The sequence below is a fragment of the Electrona antarctica genome (assembly GCF_951216825.1).
Source record: "Electrona antarctica genome assembly, chromosome: 18".
Lineage (NCBI taxonomy): Eukaryota > Metazoa > Chordata > Actinopteri > Myctophiformes > Myctophidae > Electrona > Electrona antarctica.
In genome coordinates, this window is record NC_136799.1 from 21,186,758 (window position 1) to 21,205,867 (window position 19,110).

A 19,110-nucleotide genomic window follows, 5' to 3' on the forward strand; every position below is an offset into this window, starting at 1 on the left:
TCATTCCTGTTCACATTCACATAAAGTACGGCTAGCGTTAGCATCTGCAGTACTGGGAATAGAGGGTATGCGCATGACATCATCGTCAAACCGTTATGCAGGATAGGCGTTCCTGCATAACGGTTATTGAGTGGCAAAAAATACTTTCTGGCCTTGACAGCCCATACATCCACACAGAAAAGTTATATCTGATTGCATTAAACAACATTAAACGATGTTAAACTCACTTTGCCTGTTGCTTTTCCACTCGATGTGCCATTCACTTCAAGCATGCGCATACTCTCTATTGGTAGCTAAACTCACACTAGCTCACACCAGAGCCACACTAGCCCTGGTCCAGTGCTTACAGAGACTCGCTGTAAGCACTGGACCAGGGCTAAGCTCACACAAACAAGGCCAGCAGCTAACTGGACGTCGTATGATCTCGTATCAGTAAGTTAACAGCTCCTGTACAAGCAGCACACTAAGTAAAATGATAGCCAACGTTGTCTAGCAGCCATAACACACGGGGCACTGGTTCATTACATTCATGATATGTCGGTACTTGTTAAATGAATGGTATGTCTGGTCAAGTTATTATGCTGCTTGTGGGCAGCACTGGAGGGTCTGGGTAGTTTAGTATAGATTAGCTAGCATGTAGCCGCACTTCATGAAAACGTGAACTGCTCGGTCTGAAATTCGTTCGACTAACATGACATCATATTCTATGTCACTATGTGCCCACCTTTTTATGTAGAAGTATTTCGTCATGGAGCCTGCTACCACGTGTACCGTGGTGGTGGTGGTGGGCCACGGTTCCATATCAATCTCAGGTTAATCCAATTTTGGCAATGCGCAACTCCTTGTGTAAAACTATCCCGCCTTTTCACAGATGTTTACAGTGAATCACAGCTGAAGAAGCTAATGTTGTTAATGAGTGTTTCATGCAGGTGTTTATGTGTGCCAGTAAGACGTTAACTGTACAAGCTGGTGATCACGCTGGTAAATAGTGACCTAATTAAACACACCCACAATTAAGCTTCAGCTGTGCTGTCAAAACGTCTGCTCCTCCTTTTATATACTCTATGCGTCTGCTGCTGTAAAAAGGTGCTCCCCACTAATCTGGAAAAAAGGTGCAACAGACATTGCTTACAATTTAGGTGAACTGGACTGCAGGAAAGGGTCCGTGTTATAAACGTCAACTTGATTGTCACAAAAAGGTGTTTAAATAAACAAACAAGCTGTGAATATGTTTCTTCCTACAAACTCCCATCATTTGTAGTTTCCAGAAAAGGGAGGAGGAAAAGAGATAGGAAGAAAGAACAAGGTTGTCAAGATATTAAAATATTCCTCATGTGAGTAGTGAATACAAGCAGGTCAATCCTTCCTGATATGATTAGTTTAAGATAGGCGATTGATTGATTGATTGATTTATTAACAGTTTGCAGAATTACAGTATATTTCAAGTACAACTCAATACAAAAACTGTTAACTGTGAGTGGACGACACCATAAAGCATTACACTTGTTTAAAATAGGGCCCACCATTTTCAATTCATCAACACATTTAGAGACATACAAATATACACAACTATATAGTCAAAACAGGAAATCATCATAGGAAAAAACATATACAGTGAGGGGGAAAAGGGGTGGGTGGGGGATTCAGATTTTACGGGGGCCAGTTTCGAATTGCAGCTGTCCGTAGGTGCCCTTTGAGAGCGGTTTTGAAGGAGTCAAGGGATTCGCATGTCTTAATGACTGTTGTTAGGGCGTTCCACATTTTGGTGGCAAAATTAATTTAGTCCCTTGTTTGTTCCGAATCTGGGTTGCACATGGTTTGTTGAACTCCCTCTGGTGTTGCGGGTGTGGACTTCGTTGACATTAAGGAAGTATTTAGACAGGTACATGGGTATCTTGGTGGTGTAGCGAATCTTGTGGACCAGACCCATTGCAAGATGCTGTACTCTGTCGTGACGACAGAGTACAGCATCTTGCAATGGGTCTGGTCCACAAGAGTGGGGAGGGGTGAGGTGGGTTCGGGGAGTGAGGCCAAGTAGTAGCCTGACCAGTTTGTTTTGGGATGTCTGGAGCCTTGTTTTAAGGGCCTTAGAGGTGCTGTACGGGTACCAGGAGGTGCATGCATAGTCGAAGAAACCTTGTTAGGGTCTTCAAGGTGTTTTTGTTGACTAGTGAGGAGATCCTTTATAGGAATCTTGTTCTTTGGTTGACTTTTTTGATTACGTTGGTGGCCATTTTATCACTGGAAAGATTAGCCTCCAGGATGGAACCTAGGTAGGTAATTTCATCTTTTCGTGTGATAATATTGTCACCCACTCTAATCAAGAAGTCATCAGCCTTGCTGAGATTACTATTTGAACCAAAGAGAATGGATTCAATTTTTCCCAGGTGTAGAGATAGTTTGTTATCAGTGAGCCAGGTGCAGATTCTACCGAGCTCAGAACTGAGGGCCTTTTCAACCTGCAGCTTGTTCCTGTCCGAGACCAGCAGTCATCTGTGAACAGGAACAAGTTGTGTCACAAGCTATGTTGTTCACTAAGCCAATTGTGTCATGTCAAGGACCCCCCCATGTATTTGGCTGCGGACTCCCATCAGAAAATATTTTGTTCCAGGGACCTCCTTCACTTTTTCTTATCCTCAAGATTGTTTTGAAAGTAGCAGATCTACATGCTTTCTCTCTTCCTTCAGATTGACCTAGTGCAATATGGCAGATGCACCTACGGCACCACACAATTTTTCCTGGGTTGAGCCTGGCAAGTTGGCTGGGTTGGCACTTCCCAGATATACTGCTGAGTACCAGTATCTGCTGGACAATGGCATCAAACAGCTGGTTTGCTTGTGTGAGAGAAAACCACCTAACTATGACACCTGCCCAGGGCTACAACTGCACCACATCAAGATCGTTGACTTCACTCCACCATCACCAAATCAAATTGATACATTCCTAGCCATTGTGGAGGAGGCTAATGCCAAAGGCGAGGTAGTTTTTCCTTATAGATGTGAGGCGACAGCGCTACCGTGCCCCCTAGTGATAGCCATGTTAACCACTTAAGCCCTAGACTTCATTGTATGACAAATAGCAAAAATAGCCAATCTACAAGCTCATGTGAGTTTGTAGATTTGCAATTTTTGCAAACTATTAATTATAGACGCTAGAGTAAATGTGGTTTCTGTCGGTATTAGATAATCCACAGTAATGTGGGGAGGAAAATGGGGACCATATCTGTTTTATTTGTTTTTGTTTTTTATTGTTGAGTTGTGTTTGTTATGATTGTTTTTTTATTTATTTGTTGTCATTGTATTTGTATTGTATTTGTGTATCTGTTATGTTTGTTTTTTCTGGACATTTTATTTAACAAGAGAGCTATAACTGTAATGTTTTATATAATTGAAAAAGAATGTCAATAAATATATTGTTTAAAAATTGGTTTCTGTAGTAGGTGCTGCATATATAGGAAAAATAAATATATTTTCCACTTCAGGGTGTAGCGGTTCACTGTATGCATGGCCATGGGAGAACTGGTACAATGCTGGCCTGCTACCTGGTGAAGAAGAGGAAGATTTCAGGGATCGAGGCCATCAATGAGATCCGGAGAATACGTCATGGCTCAATTGAAACACATGAGCAAGAGAAAGCAGTCGTTCAATACTATCAATGCACTAAATAACAACACATGATGACAGTAGTCAAAGAATAGTTGTCAGTGATAATTATAATATACTGATGGTTCAAACATAAGTTCCTTACCTGAACATTTTTATTTTTCAAATGTGCAATACTGTACAGGAAGAGTATTCTTAAGTGCCTCAATGACAATTTTTCATTGACAAAATGGAACAAGAATGCTAAATCAAGTCGCTTAGAAAAGGCTATCAAAAAATCATAACTAGTTATAACAGTCAAGTGATCTTGATTTTGTAACATGCTCATATATGTCTAGTGGAGGTAACTACACTGCTATTCTATCTCCAATAATACTAATAAAACAACACAGTACTTTTTGAGTGGTGCAACCACTCCAAGGAACAGCAATATCCATGTTAACCTACCGGTATGTGACTATGTGTGTGGCTATGTGTGTGTGTGTGTGGCTATGTGACTGAGTACCAGTAGGGGCAAAAGTGGCGCGGTTTTGCCAGAAACAGAGAGATAGTGTTGCACTGTTACAGAGAGAGAGAGAGGCGGGGGAGAGGGGAGTTGCACCACTCAGTTCACACACTTTCTACATAATATAAGGCAACTTAAATAAATAATCCTTGATATAATACACTTTCACAAGGCTTTAACATTTACTGAGGCAGTTGACTTGAGGAAAAGAGGCGTTGACGGTCCTTAAATGAAAGGTTTTCAGGAGCCAGTCCTCTCTTCATGTTCTCTTCCTGGTTTCTATTTTTTTAAAGGGGAAAAAAATAAAATAAAAGATAATTGTAGAAATACCTGAATCTCATTATTTGTAAAGGATCATTATCAACATAAATGCTTGTGTATTTCACATAAATGCTAGTCCATAATATTGAAAATCTTCATTGAATATGGTCAACAGATGTCTCATGTTTTGCTTACATGTGCTTAAACACCTATAATGTAATAAAATGCATAAAATAATGCATCAGTGAATCAGTGATAGTAAACTGTCTGCTGTCTGTGATGATGTGAATAAAAGCTGTATATGCCAGTTTCCCTCCGTGTTTGAATCTCAAATTCACACAAATACAAGCAAAATGCATTCAACTCACTCCTTTGATATCATGTTATTAAAGTCTCCACGTCGGCTTGAACTTTGCTCTGTAAATATGATCAATAATGTCAAAAGACAACATTTTGATACATCAAACTAAATTCAATCTGTTATTCATTTAATACATCAGTTGTGTATTTTGGAAAAATTGAAGTGTTTTCAAGATATCATGATACCTGAAGTTATCTTTGCATTATTGCCCTCCTGGGAAAGGTTAGCTCTTGCCTGCTTCTTCAACTTGTTGATTTCATTGTTTTGTTGCCTGCAGTGCCCCTTGCTCTGTGGGTGGGAAAAAGGAATTATCAAATGTCCCCCAAAAGGTGTGTGTGTGTGTGTGTGTGTGTGCACACTGCGTACCGTGAATGAATATACAAAATACTGTACACACTATATTGTATATGATTCCTTGACATCACTTTGTTATTGTTTGTTATGTTATTGATATATAATGTATTCAAATTATACTATGTATTAATACTATATAAAATAAAGTTGCTTTGACTGTAATTTACCTCAGCCCGCCACTCCAACTGCTGTATTGTCATCATCACTTCCATGTCGTCATTCTCCTCATCATCATCATCGTCTCTACTCTGCTGGAATTCCTGCAGTCTCTTCTGGAATTGCCACTCCAGGCTAAGCTTCCGGAGTCTGTCGCTCTCCTCTGGTGTACGACTAGCTTTAGCCTGAAGGTCTTTAACTTCCTGTTCCAGCAGGTCCATCGCCTGAAGCTGCCGCTGTTTCTCCTTTTTCTCCTGTGCATCCCTCTGCCAGGGGTCTGGTGACAGGCTGTTGCTGTTAGAGAACTCCTCACTCATGGTGAAATACTGGGGTTCTTTTGGTTTTGAAGGAATGCCTAAATTATGTTGAGTAGGGAGCTTCTGGAAAGAAACGTGCTTTGTCGGCGTGATGGTCATCTGGGGTTTTTGCACTTGTTCTTTATGTGGGATGGGTTGTTGGTGCTGTGATGGAAGGGGTGGCTGAGGCAACTTTGTAGTTACTGAAGTAGGACATGCATAGGAAACATGATTAACTTGGAACTGAGAACTATGTTTTTTGCTGTATTGATGGCTTTGCTTGTTCTCTTCAACACTTTGGGTCAGTTTCACAGCCAGCGAAGATGAATTCTGCTTGAAGGTGACAAGAGAAGGGTTTAACTGGCCATCAACTGGCCTTGTGACAGGGATGTCTATCCGTATTGGTTGTATTGAAGGTGCTGGTGACAGGCTCTGTGAGAGAGGTGTTCTCCACAAACCACCAGTTTTGCGTTCACCCCGCTGTTGCTGGTGTTTTGAGGGAGAGTTGTAATCAGAAAGGATGTCATCGCTAGAGACAGTGGAGCGAAGAGGAAAAGAGTAGTGGCTTGTCATGGACTTTGTCCTCTCGTCCTGATGATGTCGCTTGTCCACCAGAGGGCCTCCACTGTCCATGCACAGATTTTCCTGTGACAGGGCCTGGCGCTAAAATAGAAAAATATGAGCTTGTTAATAATAATAATAATAATAATAATGATAATAATAATAATGTTTTAGTTAATACAGTCAAAACTAAATATGATAAATCAATGGCATTAAAGCAATGACATTAAGGAAAATAGATTTGACAATGTTTTGTTTTCATTGAAGATGTCATACCATGTGTGTCTTCTTGATGGTGCTGTGTCCATTTAATGGTGTTAAAGACACTTTAAACATAGGCAGCGGTTGTTTGTATTCTGGTGATTTCTTGTCCTGGATTTCTTGTCTTGTCCTACAGGCTGGCAGTGTCAGGTATTCCCTTTGATAAGTCTGAATAGAAGAGAAAGTTGTGCACATTTTGTGGCAAGTTCTTCAAGGTGTTAAAATTACGCTTGGCAAGATATCATTCATGTCAAAGAAACATACAACAAATAATCCTATATGCACTAAAAAGTGTTAATTTACTGTAACTCTGAGTGTTAAATAGACCTTATGCAGACCGCCATCTTTGATTGATTGATTGATTTATTATTACAGTACATTTCAAGTACAACTCAATCCCTCAAGGGCCGGCGTACCACACAAACTGTTAACAGTGAGTGGACGACACCATAAAGCATTACACTTGTTTACAATAGGGCCCACCATTTTCAATTCATCTTGTCATGAAGTTAATGGCAGGGTGGCAACTAGCCACAATTTGCCATTGACAGCCCATACAGTACATCCAAACAGAAAAGTCCTATCTGATCGTATTAAACGACATCAAACTCACCAACATCTATCTGCAAAGTGTCCACCGTAGACATGTTATGAGCTACTTTCTATCAAGAAATTCCTTGCAGGTGATTATTTTTGGATAATTATAAGTATCAGAGTTTGGAAGCGCTCACTTTCAGAAAAGCAACAGCTGTATGTGCAAATTCAAAACAGGTGGTACGCCGGCCCTTGAGTGATATCCAACGAGCACTTCCAAACTCCAACACTTCAATAATAAAATAATCATCTGCAAGGAATTTCTTGACATGTCTACAGTGAAGTTTTATGAAACAAACACTTTGCCGATAGAAAGAGGATAATTTAAGCTTTTTGTACAGCTGCAATGTTGGTGAGTCTGACGTTGTTTAATACAATCAGATAGGACTTTTCTGTTTGGATGTATGGGCTGTCAATGGAAAATTGCGGCTAGTTGCCACCCTGCCATTAACTTAATGGCAAGATGGTTGTGGCCTGCATCATGGCCATAAATCTGGTGCCAAAACACAATAAAATATCTTACATCAGTGCAGAGATTGATGGTGGAGGTGGCAGAAATTTGGCTCACTCTCACAATGGGGTCACATGGTTCTTCTCTGTCCTCAGGGACAAAGTCTATTGAAATGAAAAATGAAACAACACACTGGACTTGTTCTCATATGCAAGGTAAACTCAGTAAACTGATGACAAATGGGACACAGGCAGACAGATACAGAGTTCTCCATATATTGGAATAAAAGGGACACAGACAGACATACAGACAGAGAGTACAACGGGTATTGCATAACCGGTGGAGAATGCATTCCCAACTTGCATTGTTCCTGATTTGCATCATTCGCCGGTCCGACCAATATGCCAATAAGCATATAGGGCGATCCGGTTGTCCAGAACAGCTGATCGGACCGATATATACGGATGACATCAGGGATCTCCATATATGAGCATAAAAGGGACACCAGCAGGCAGACACAGAGATATTTGGGCAAAATAATTATATAGAAAGACATGGGTACAACGTGTAGTACAAAACCGGGTGGGGTATGCATTCACAACTTGTATTGTTCCCGACTTGCATCGGTCCTGAATAGGCCTAGTTAAAGGAGCATTCAGTGATTTGGGTGATTTGGAAAACCACCCAGTCCGCCCCGGTAACAAAATGTGCACATGCACGCTCTACAGTGGGGGGAAGTGCAACAGGCCAACAGCATGTGCACCAAGGCCCGCCCCCACTCGATCATGATTGGAGGAAGGCCCCTCTCATCCTGATTGGATGAAGGTTTTGCCACCCGCCACAAAAACTGAAACTAGGGTTTTTTGACCCCAGGGGCTCACTGGGGACAGGGAGGAACTCCTTATATAGTCAGCACACTCTATAGTAGGGAGGATTATCCAGAAAAAAAAAAAAATAAGTGATATTTGAATTAAGTCAAATCACTGAATATACCTTTAAGACATTCATGAGCCCAGGGACAAAAAGTATCCAACGTTTGTAGAAGTACACTCACTCGTCATATTTGGGTTCGACCGATATAGCTGTCTGTTCCGCTGCATCATGTGTTCTTGTTGTCTTCTACTGGTCTCGTGGTGATTCTCCCACCGTTCTGAATCATCAACACCGTTGTAGAGAATGAGTGCTTTCCCATTCGGCTTAGCATGGCTGTGATTATCTTTACCTTGAAAAAAACCACAGAAGAATAGAACACGTTAGAACATGGGATAGCCATTGTGGAGTTGTTAACCTCTTTCTCTGTTCATGTTTGTATTCATACCTGGGGATGGTTCACTTAGCAACGCTTCCAGGCCATGGTAGCATGCTCCCAGCTTTGCAATCTGCAGGGTCACCACAGGCCCAGTTTGCATTATAATAGCTGCTGCCCTAATACATCAACAAGAGGCAGTGTTAATATAGTAATTACATCATTATGAATTAGTGTTCTCCAGTGTTTGTTGACAAAGTTAAAAAACACTCTAAATTCAGTGAAAGTGGTGCTTGAGTAATTGTTCAAATGCCGGGCGGAGTGTGATGGAAAACATTAATTCATATAAAAACGTATAATTCAGGAATGTTGTAAACCAGTCATCTTTGACCCGGACAATGGAAGTGTTTATATTTTTTGTTTTATGTTATTTGTGACTACAAGATGAGTTTTGGAACTATTTGCAACTATTAGCAAGCTACCTTTCTTGAGTGAGGTCCACAAGGCTGTGACCATCCACACTCAACAGCTGATCCCCAGCAGTCAACCTACCATCCTATAAGTCACACATGAGAAATAAGATTAACGATATCTTCCGATAGCTTCCAACTTATAACTATGTCTCTGATACTGCAACATTTGATCCAAATGCAGGAATCAAAACCAGAATGTTGTTAATGCATTCTTGAAGGTTATGCAAATGCTCTAGGTTTTGAGTGACGTTGTAGCTCACCATTTCAGCTGGTCCTCCCTTGACAATAGACTTGACATAAATCCCAAGGTTACTTTGCCCTGATCCCTGTGGCAGAACAGTGGGGAATAGATTAGATAAACTGAGGAAATCTGATTGAATGCAGATGCTGTAGTGGAAAAAGACTATTTTGACCAATTATGCAAAATTTATACTTAGTTGTGTGCCGGTGTCACATGCTGAGAATAATAATAGCCAACCTACAAGCTCACAATATGCAGCAAGCTTGTAGATTGTCTATTTTTTCCATGGGACACCAGCGTGTAACTAAGTATAAATCAGAATAATTTGTCCTCACCTTGGCTGCCACTATGCTCATCCCCATTCCACTGTTCAAGGGTTTTCTCAGTGTGAACGTCACAACTTCAGGCTCTAGGGCTGCAGCCTAAAGGAAACAAATGGGATATATTAATTGAATGGAAATAATATCTTAATTATTATGTCATTAAGGATACTAACACACCGGACACACTGGACTCATTGTAGTTTTGATAACATGGATATTAGCCAATGGAAAAATATACTAAGTACACAATAAATGGAAAAACTCCCCATTGTCTATTCGCATCTTGTGTTGGAAACTTGGCATGTTAAGGTTTTATAAGAACATGATCTGTTAAGTAAATAAAAAAGGTTTCAGGTTCATTCACTGGAATGAAGCCATTGTAAAGTAACCTCTACATGGTAACACATTGAACTCTACAACACACTGTAGAATGTTGGCTGTTTACCAGAGACGTGGTCCCTGCAGAGGAGGTCGTTTCAGTAAAGAATACGGTCCAGCTGCCTTTGAAGTTATGCTGGACTGCCAAGCTGCAAAGACCTGAAACAACAGACAATCATGCATAAACTTGGGGTTCTTGAAATAAAAAAGGTTGAGAATCACTGACAGACACGAACTGCAGCAGTGCCTGCACATAAGGGCTCTGTGATATCACAAGCTAACTGAATTTACCATAAATGGATATATATATGTGTGTGTGCGGAGTGATGAGTCAGTCCTATCAGCAAATCTCCAAAAATATTGATAAATCCACAAATCCACATCAACAAAGTACTGACGTCATAGACTGGCCTGGATCCCTTAATTACTTAATTAGTGTCTCTAGTCTAATATATCTAATAATTAGACAATTCTACATTTCCCAAAAGGAAATGCATGTATTCAGTCTGACCAGACGTAGGTACGAAGGGCAGGCTCACAATATGTCGTATTGTGAGTGACATATTGTAAGTTTGTAGGTCAGCAAACTTCACTATTTTAGATTTATTTTTACTTTGAAACTTTTCGCCTATAATGATATGGCAAAATACGGATAGGTTATTTCATTAAATCATCAATATATTTTTTATAATCGATAAAATGTAACGGTTTCACCCCTCAAGCATGTGTAATACCCGTGCAGCAGATGGGCTGTAAGAATTGAGTGAAGCCTGGTGGAAGTCCTCTCAGCGATTCACAGGAGTAACCTCCCTCAGGAAGCAGGAAGGGAAGATGAAGGTCCAGACTCTCCTCTAGCTGGAGGTCACGTCGTTCACACTGAACCAGCTCGTCTGCTGAGGTCACGGCAGCTGCCACCACACTCTCAATCAAACCCTGGATTGATTGATTGATTGAACATTGTATTAACAGTTTGCAGAATTACAGTACATTTCAAGCACAAACTCAACACAAAGGCTGTTAACTGTGAGTGGACGACCCAATTAAGCATTACACTTGTTTACAACAGGGTCCACCATGTTCAATTCATCAAAACATTTAGAGACGTACAAATAGACACTTCTATATAGACAAAGAACAGAACAGGAATTCATCATAATGGAGGTAAAAAGGGAAAAGAAACATATACAGTGAGGAGAAAAGGGGGAAAAGGGGGGGGGGGGGGTGGTGGGGGGAGAGACCACATCATAATAATGACATGTCATGAAGTCAGCAGTGATTTTTAGGTCTGTAACACAAGAATCCATAGAGTAGGTCTGTAACTCTGAGACCTTTATTTAACCAGTAAAATCACATTGAGACCAAAGGTCTCTTTTTCAAGTGCGAACTGGCCAAGAGGCAGAGAAATAACAAAGCTTTGCATAGCATACACAAATAAGAGCCATAAAACACACCGACTAGCGACTACGGAGAAAACTACAATGAGAGTGGGTGGAATAAGCAGATTTAAAAATCTAAAAGGAACAAGTGAAATAAGATTAAAGAATAACAGATAACAACAAATAATAACGAGAAGCGACCTCGCCCTGCGTACACACACGCATCCGGGTGACGGCAGACTGCTGGGCGAGCGCTGGCGCTTTGGCATGGTACAGGGTTTGATGAGGGCCCCGGTAGGACCGGGCCTTAATTTTCAGGCCTGTTGAGAACTCTAGTTTTTGCCAGCTGCCAGGCGCGGCTGCACTAATAACTTTGGGGTGGGCCCATCTAGAGTTTGAATGGACAGGTATCAGTCAAAAGGGAGACATCGAAGAGGAAGGACGGGTGGGGAAGGATCAATGGAATGTCAGAACAGCTCAGTTCCATATATGGAGATCTAAGGGTATGAGGTTTGAGGTCAGATGTAGAGTTGCTGGCCGGCTCCATATACAGTATGCAGATATAGGTGATGATCCAGTCTCCTCCATGTATGGCTATCCAGGGTTTGATGAGGTCAGTGTCGTGATCTTCATATATAGAGACGGCCATATATGGAGACGGCCATATATGGAGTGTGTCATGAGGCGTAATGGACTGACTACCATATATGGAGGTGCATGATGTCACAAGGCGTAATGGATTGACAACTGTCAACTATATATGGAGGTGTGACAGGTTTTGTAGGTTTTCATAGTAATATGCAACCTATGGTCGCAATATTTTTGAGGGGCGCTAGCCCCTCCTATGGTTTAACGTTTGTTTTTTCTTAGACAAACATTAAAAACGCCATTGACAATGGACAGAGTTTAATGTTTGTTTTGTCACTAACACAAACATTAAATGCCATTAACAATGAACAGAGTTTATTTGTTTTGTCTGTGTTTGTTTTGTCCTCGATGTTGTAAGATGATATGATTTTTAATATTTTTGACACTAAATATTTTCAGATGGGGGATTGGGGGTCCTCCGCCAAGTATTAATTTTGGAGTCCTTGACTTGAAAAGTACAAGCCGTTTGTACTTTTCTGGCTTGCATGGCTTAATCTTTGAGACAAGCATATGCTACTAGCAGGATCAACCAAGTAGTAATAATGTAATACATTTGAGAAGCCAGACAGATCATCCCAGGACCAAGGATTGGGTTATGGTGGTCCTTCAAATTAAAAACATTTGAGAACCACTGTAGTAAACAATTCAACAAGTGATAAGGAACGAAATGGAGAGGTGGTACTCACAGGAGGTATGTGAGGCTCATTGGCTGCGTAGAGATAGCTGGAGAGAAGTGTTTGCAGCTGCAGAGAGTTCAGCTTGAAGCAGGTATTCAGGATGTCCTGCACATCTTCTACAGAGTACTTGTTCATGGTCAAGAGTGTCGTTGCCTGGAAACAGCCAGCCAGGTTTATTTTAAAATCGATCACAGCTATGACAAAATCTTGTAGATACAAAATGATGTTGAGACAAGACTTCAGATAAACACAAGCATTTACAAACTCATCAACACATAATTTTCCCAATTCAAAGGATTGCAGATTGTACTGTAAGTATGGGCCTACTACATAAATAACTAATGTGAAAAGCTTAAAGAGTGAATACATGTTAAAACAGTGAATTGCGTTGGCTAAAACAGGGCCTTTCCAGCATCCCTGAGAATGAGCTCTTGGCACACAGAAGCAGCTTTGGAATTAGGATGAAAGCACATCTTAAAATGCACTTTATTAGACTTTATGCTTTATGATTCTATGTCATGTTTTGGGGTTTGTCCTTTCAATCCAATGCACCTGAATGATGTGTCCCAGGTGACAGTCAGCAGCCAGCTCCAGCCCCTGCCTCTCAGCCCAGGCCTCAATGGCAGTGAGCCTCTGTCGGAGTGTTGCTCCCCAGTAATGGGAGCGCAGGCCCAGGGAGCAGGCCTCAGGACCCATCAGCTGGTTGAAGAGCCAGGCACTAATGTAGTGGAAGAGCTGGGAGAAGAGCTGGATGGTGAGGGCCGGGTTGACCTGACACCTCCGCAACAGAGACATGGCGTTCATTAAGGTGTTCAGGACCATCTCTGTCAGGGGATAGAAGGAATGGTAACCCTTTAGCCAGGCCAGTAGCTGTACAAGAACAGAAATTAGTTTGTGCAGGACATACTGAGGCTCTTGTGAGGTACACATAAGAATGTAGTCATAATAGCAGTCATAATAGGAGGAAAGGATTTTGTGATCTTTATTGTAATGGGACTTTACAATGGGTATTACATAGATTAAATGTTAAAGGGTAGTATCACACTGTACTTCGGGGGCTCTACATAATTGAAGTGCAGGCTTACCTATCCCAGCAGGCAATGGACCTTGTTGTTCAGGATCAATCAAGAAAGTTGGCAGGTGTCTTCTAAGCTCATTCTGTAGACACCGTATCAGGCACCTTAGGTAATAAACGGTACATGAATAATAAATACTTACATACTTTACTAATTGTATTATTGGTTATTGAAGTATTTTATTTATTAATTTCACTAAGATGTCAGATGTCAGCTTTATTGCTATTATTATTCAGATTATTTATCAATTCAATGAGTGCATACTTTACTTCTTTTTTTAAATTATGGGCGGCCCCATGCAGTCTAGTAGCCAGAATGTGAACCCGGACATGTTCCGGGTTCAATATGTTGGTCACATATTATGCCAATTATGAAAATTGCTCAACATATGCAAGTTAGCATCCGGCAGTTTCTACATGCTGGGGACCCATACTCAACATTTTTAACATAAAACTTTGGTGTACTCAACATGTCCGGGTTCACAATGGGGCTCTATGGGCTGACAACTAGACTAATGGGGAATCAAACTGCTTCCTTTCCAACTGAACTCAACAAGCACCACATTTAAGGTCAAGATTAACTATTCACATGCACGTCGCTGGCATAATGGTTAAGACAACAACATTCTTGAAAAAGTTTGCCGATAACATAAATAGGGATGCCAGGTTGATTTAATTAACCAAACATTGTGGATTATCTTACTTGTAAGCTTTATGCACCAAGTGGGACAGGTCCACCTGGGCTTGCTGTGTGAGAGGACTGAGATCTTTGTCCTGTCTGAAGAAATTCAGGAGCTCAGAGGAGTTGGCCATCCAGAAGGCGAGAGCACCAGCAATCATCTGCTGCTTCTGAAGGAGAGACACAGCATAGCATGTTTTCATTTCCCAAATATGTTGTGGCTGGAAAAAATGTCTCTTGCCGTAAAAATAATAATAATAAAAAGAAATGTAGCTTCAGTTTGTCGCAGTGCTATCCTTGAACTCACTCGAAGAATGATTTGAACTTACTGACCCCCTCTCTTTTTTCTATATCTGTTGTCTTCTTACCTTAAAGGTGCATAGCTGCCACTGTATTTAATTGGTGTATATCTTTTTGTTTGTTTTTTGTACAAAATTCTTTACTTCACATACACAGGTTTTGTGTTAAATTAAATCAACGATTATATCCATAACGTTGAAACAAATCCAGGCGATTGGTAATTGGTTGACTTGCCTGGATGACCTTTTCAGTCATGTCCACCATCTTGTTAGTGATTGAGGTCACTCTGTGTGTCTGCCCTGATGGGTGGGAGCCTTGACTGTGATGGTGCTGGAGAGCAAAGCGCCCCGCAGCGTAGAGGACATAGGCAGGTGACAACTTAAAGTGGACAGTTGAGCTGTTGGTGTAATTTATGACTGCAGACAAGAAGCCCTCCTCAGCTGAAAATGCAAAAAGTCGCCAGTAGGTGGCAGGAGAAGATTTGAAAAAGAAGGGTGGTGAGCTCACAGTGTCAAAATAGTTATTTGTCAAGTGAATCATCAACATAATTGAAATTTCGTTTACTTACAATCATCCCTGAATTTAATTGCAACTGGGAGTCCAAGTTGTTCAGAATAAGTGGGCCTTCCTGTGCAAACCATTTGAGCAGAGATTTGGTCACTTAAGTGTGAGATTTGTTGCTTGACCTAATATTATCAAATATGATTGTGGTTTGTTACATGAACACTAAACATGAACATGAAACATGAGCACTTAAACAGCATTATTGTCTGTAATATTCATGTTCTGATGTCTGAATTTGTGGGGTATTCACCTGGATCCGACTGCCTTTGTTCTTCATTTTGGTTTCCACTCATTCTTGTCGCAGAGTTGGAGGCACGAATGCAGTTTGACCTGAATATTTGTTGAAAAGGGGAACAGTTATTATTCTGCCTGTTAGTTCATTGGTTCTATGGCTTGAGGCCAGAATGGTGGCCAGGGGATTCACGTGGGGAATGTGAAGCTGTTCTTTTTTTACCCATTTACATCTCCTACTGCCTTGTCACAAGGCTTAGCTTTATTCTTCTCCTTTTTCTTTTCCTTTCTCGACAGTGTCCTCTTGAAGTTCTGGATCATGCCTCCCTTTTCTATCTTCTCATGGTTTTCCTTTATTTTTCAACAAGGCACGAACACACAGTAGAAAGAGGAATGCAGAGAGGGCAATTGAGGACTACAGTAATTTGTGTGTAATTACACTCCTAATTACTTAATTAATTATGAGATGCACAATGAGTTTATGAGTACCGTACCTGCAAAATATCCTTATCACTCCTCAGCACAAAACGTCCCTCTCTGTTGTCTGAGTTCCAGTTTAACTGTACCACTAAAGGTTTCTCATTGAGTTCCAGTTTACGTTCTGAAAAGGGGAGGTGAGTCATGTATAAGATGACTGAATCATTTAAGATTTTTTTTTCTTTTTTTTTCAAATTGCAAACTTCAAAGAACAGCGGCATGGCCCAGGACATGTGGCTGATGTGAGACATGACCCATGTCAGGGGTCAACATGACATGTTGAGAATGTTAATTGTTAACATAAAACATAGGAAGACAGGCTTAGCAACAAGATATAGAATTAACAGTGCAGGGCAATAAAACATATCCATCTGTAAATGTATAATTGTTTTTATATGATCGTATGTGATCTAATTATATGTGATCTATTATATAGATTTTTTTTCTAGCCATGGCCAGTGGACAATAATGTGCTATTCTATTCTATTGTACAACATCACAATGTACAATCAGGCAGCAAGCAATGAGGATAATAAAATAAAAGCTTGGCCACTTGTAAAATAGGCAACCTACAAACTCACAATTCATCACAAATCGACACATTGTTAGCTTGTAGATTTCATATTTAAAAGGGGTGGGGGGAATTGCCTATAATAATATGCCCAAAATAGGAACACCAGGTTGAAAGTGGTTCAAATATATTTTGAGGGTATAGAATTTGCCTCTGTATTGACATAAGTGTGCACAAAGTACTGATATATTGTAGTAAATAAATAAAAATATTCATAACGTGATTTATTTTTATAATAACAGTGTGCCTGCACACTGTTTGGGAACCACTGCCCTATAGACATGCCGCAAAGTTGAAGCACCCTGGTGTAATTTCAGTCAGAGTAACTGGTTCTTACCCTCAGTGGTATGGACTTCATACAGTGAATAGCAGGTGGTCAGCATTTTCATATCAGGCCTGAATTTCTCAGAGAGAGTTTGAATTACATCCAGAGTAGAGGAACTGCTACCAATACGTAGGCACTTGGTGGCAACATTGCCAGCAATATGGTCCTCAAAGTAGAAGCGTATCACACCATGGAACTCTAGATTCTGTAAGTGAAAAGAAAGAAACCAAGCAGAGATAGTCTGTAATAGCTGAAAAGTTTCTGTAGATTTTCAGATTAGAGCAGACGGGAAACATTATTTAATTATTGCATGTTTTATCTTCACTCAGTGTCAACTTTTATTCAATTGAATTTTATTATACTGCCGAATCACAACAAGTTGTCTCAAGACACTTAACATTTAGAGCAGAGTCCAAGTCCGACGTTGTCCCCCCTGCCCTGAGCAAACATTTATGAACAGTATGTTGTTTGATATTCTGTCACTTTAAACATTCATTCAATGTCATTTTAAGTTTTCAAATTTTGCATGTATGCAGATTGCAGAATTAAAAGCAAAGAAAAAGTTACATTTGATGTTAACATCAACATAGCTGTCGGAGAAGGCAAACTCACCTTATCAGGCTGACTTATTTCAAACAAGTCCAGCCTGTTGTTGTTCCACTGTCTGATGACATTAGCTAATCTCTGTCGTTCTCCCTCTTCAGGCATTTTCACAAAGCACCAGAATACCTATTTAAACTACAAGTAATTGAAAAATGTTACTGTATACTGTAGAATTCCACAGGGGTAAAAAACTGACCATCCAGCAGTACATCAGTTCACTTTTGGGGGGTACAGCCCCACAACCCACCACAACCCCCTGAGGAATTTTCATCCATAATAACCCCCGCCTCTGCCCTCGATTAATAACAGGTCAGTGGATCACTGTGTTGCGAGTCAAATTGAGTCCTAATCAAGTATCAGTTGCAGCCAAGCAAACGACTAATTTCCTAATAATGAACCAGACAGATTAACCTTATATTGTCTTAATTCATGTGCAATGTTTTCATCAGCAGCAGGGTGTGTAAGCTAGGCTGTTTGCCAGTATACACAGTGTACTGTATGTTGTGGAAGTATATTTATGATGGACCAATTTTCAACTTAGGACTACTTTGAAAATAAATAATAATAATCACCATCGTGGGATGCTTCCGCCAGTCTATGGAAGGGGGCAGGAGTCCCAGAACAATTTTCACACTCAAACTTGCCATGAGAGCATTCCGTCCTCCTCTTAGCATCACGGTTGTTTGTGCTTGAGTGAATTCCACATACCCATCATTTTCAGTCTCCCCATTGGGGCAGTGCCGTGTTATGTGGGACAGCTTTTGTTAATGGCACCGATATTTTTCTGGGTAAACTTTACAATAGAACAAAAGCCATAACTTGCATCAACAACTAATTAGATGGGCTAGCCTATAGAGTAAGGCTGTGTACACACGAAAACACAAAAACAACAGAGGCTATTATTGTCTGGATGAATGCAGAAAGGACAACTTTGATTATAAAAACACATTCTTTTACAGACTCTCCCATGATTCATGTTACAGCAAAAGGTATGTCTGAATACACTGCTGTTGTGGGAAACTTTATATTTAAATGTTCAAATCAGTCCATCCAAGACCTTACTTGCTTCAAATATAAAGTAGTTTTGGACTAAAATAGTAATAGTAGAAATATGAGGCTTTCAAATAACGACAAATGCAACATTTGCACATTCATTATCAAAGGTTTCTAAGAGTCGTATTACTTGTATGGCCTATGGCTGAATTTAGCCATTTAGCACAAGAATAGAATATTCAGTTAAGAATATTAACTACCTTAAACAATGATAATTGATTTTAGGGCTGCAAATATTGATAATTTTCGAATTATTATATCTATAACTATAACAATTAATCAAAAAGTTAAAAATATATATAATTGAATAAATGTTAAGTATTATTTTATAATTTGTGTATGCAACAGTGTATGCAAAAACTGCGATCTACAAGCTCACAACACAATCACGATGCGAAGTGTTAAGCTTGTTGATTTTAACTTTTTTAAAACACCTCTCATGTCAGACAGGCAGCAGGGTTACTAATA

The 19,110-nt window shown here is 40.2% G+C and overlaps 2 protein-coding genes across 2 annotated transcripts; one reads left to right on the top strand and one right to left on the bottom strand.

Moving 5' to 3' along the window:
- The first annotated feature begins 379 nt into the window (after positions 1-379).
- dusp23b (dual specificity phosphatase 23b) lies at positions 380-3,974 on the top strand. The gene is made up of 3 exons (XM_079528585.1): positions 380-432; positions 2,688-2,979; positions 3,482-3,974. The coding sequence occupies exons 2-3, from the start codon at positions 2,704-2,706 to the stop codon at positions 3,665-3,667; spliced, it is 462 nt and encodes a 153-aa protein (XP_079384711.1). The 5' UTR covers positions 380-432; positions 2,688-2,703; the 3' UTR covers positions 3,668-3,974.
- A 758-nt stretch (positions 3,975-4,732) lies between these two features.
- Positions 4,733-17,709, bottom strand: afdnb (afadin, adherens junction formation factor b; the record flags this gene model as incomplete). Its single annotated transcript, XM_079527450.1, has 23 exons — positions 17,599-17,709; positions 16,999-17,191; positions 16,108-16,214; positions 15,837-15,964; positions 15,633-15,712; positions 15,387-15,446; positions 15,053-15,258; positions 14,543-14,688; positions 13,850-13,944; positions 13,317-13,588; positions 12,774-12,917; positions 10,798-10,996; positions 10,131-10,222; positions 9,698-9,784; positions 9,382-9,447; positions 9,131-9,204; positions 8,721-8,827; positions 8,457-8,624; positions 7,475-7,566; positions 6,373-6,525; positions 5,251-6,198; positions 4,915-5,017; positions 4,733-4,785 (listed from the first exon to the last, which is right to left on the bottom strand). The coding sequence occupies exons 1-23, from the start codon at positions 17,692-17,694 to the stop codon at positions 4,733-4,735; spliced, it is 3,669 nt and encodes a 1,222-aa protein (XP_079383576.1). The 5' UTR covers positions 17,695-17,709.
- Positions 17,710-19,110: the final 1,401 nt, after the last annotated feature.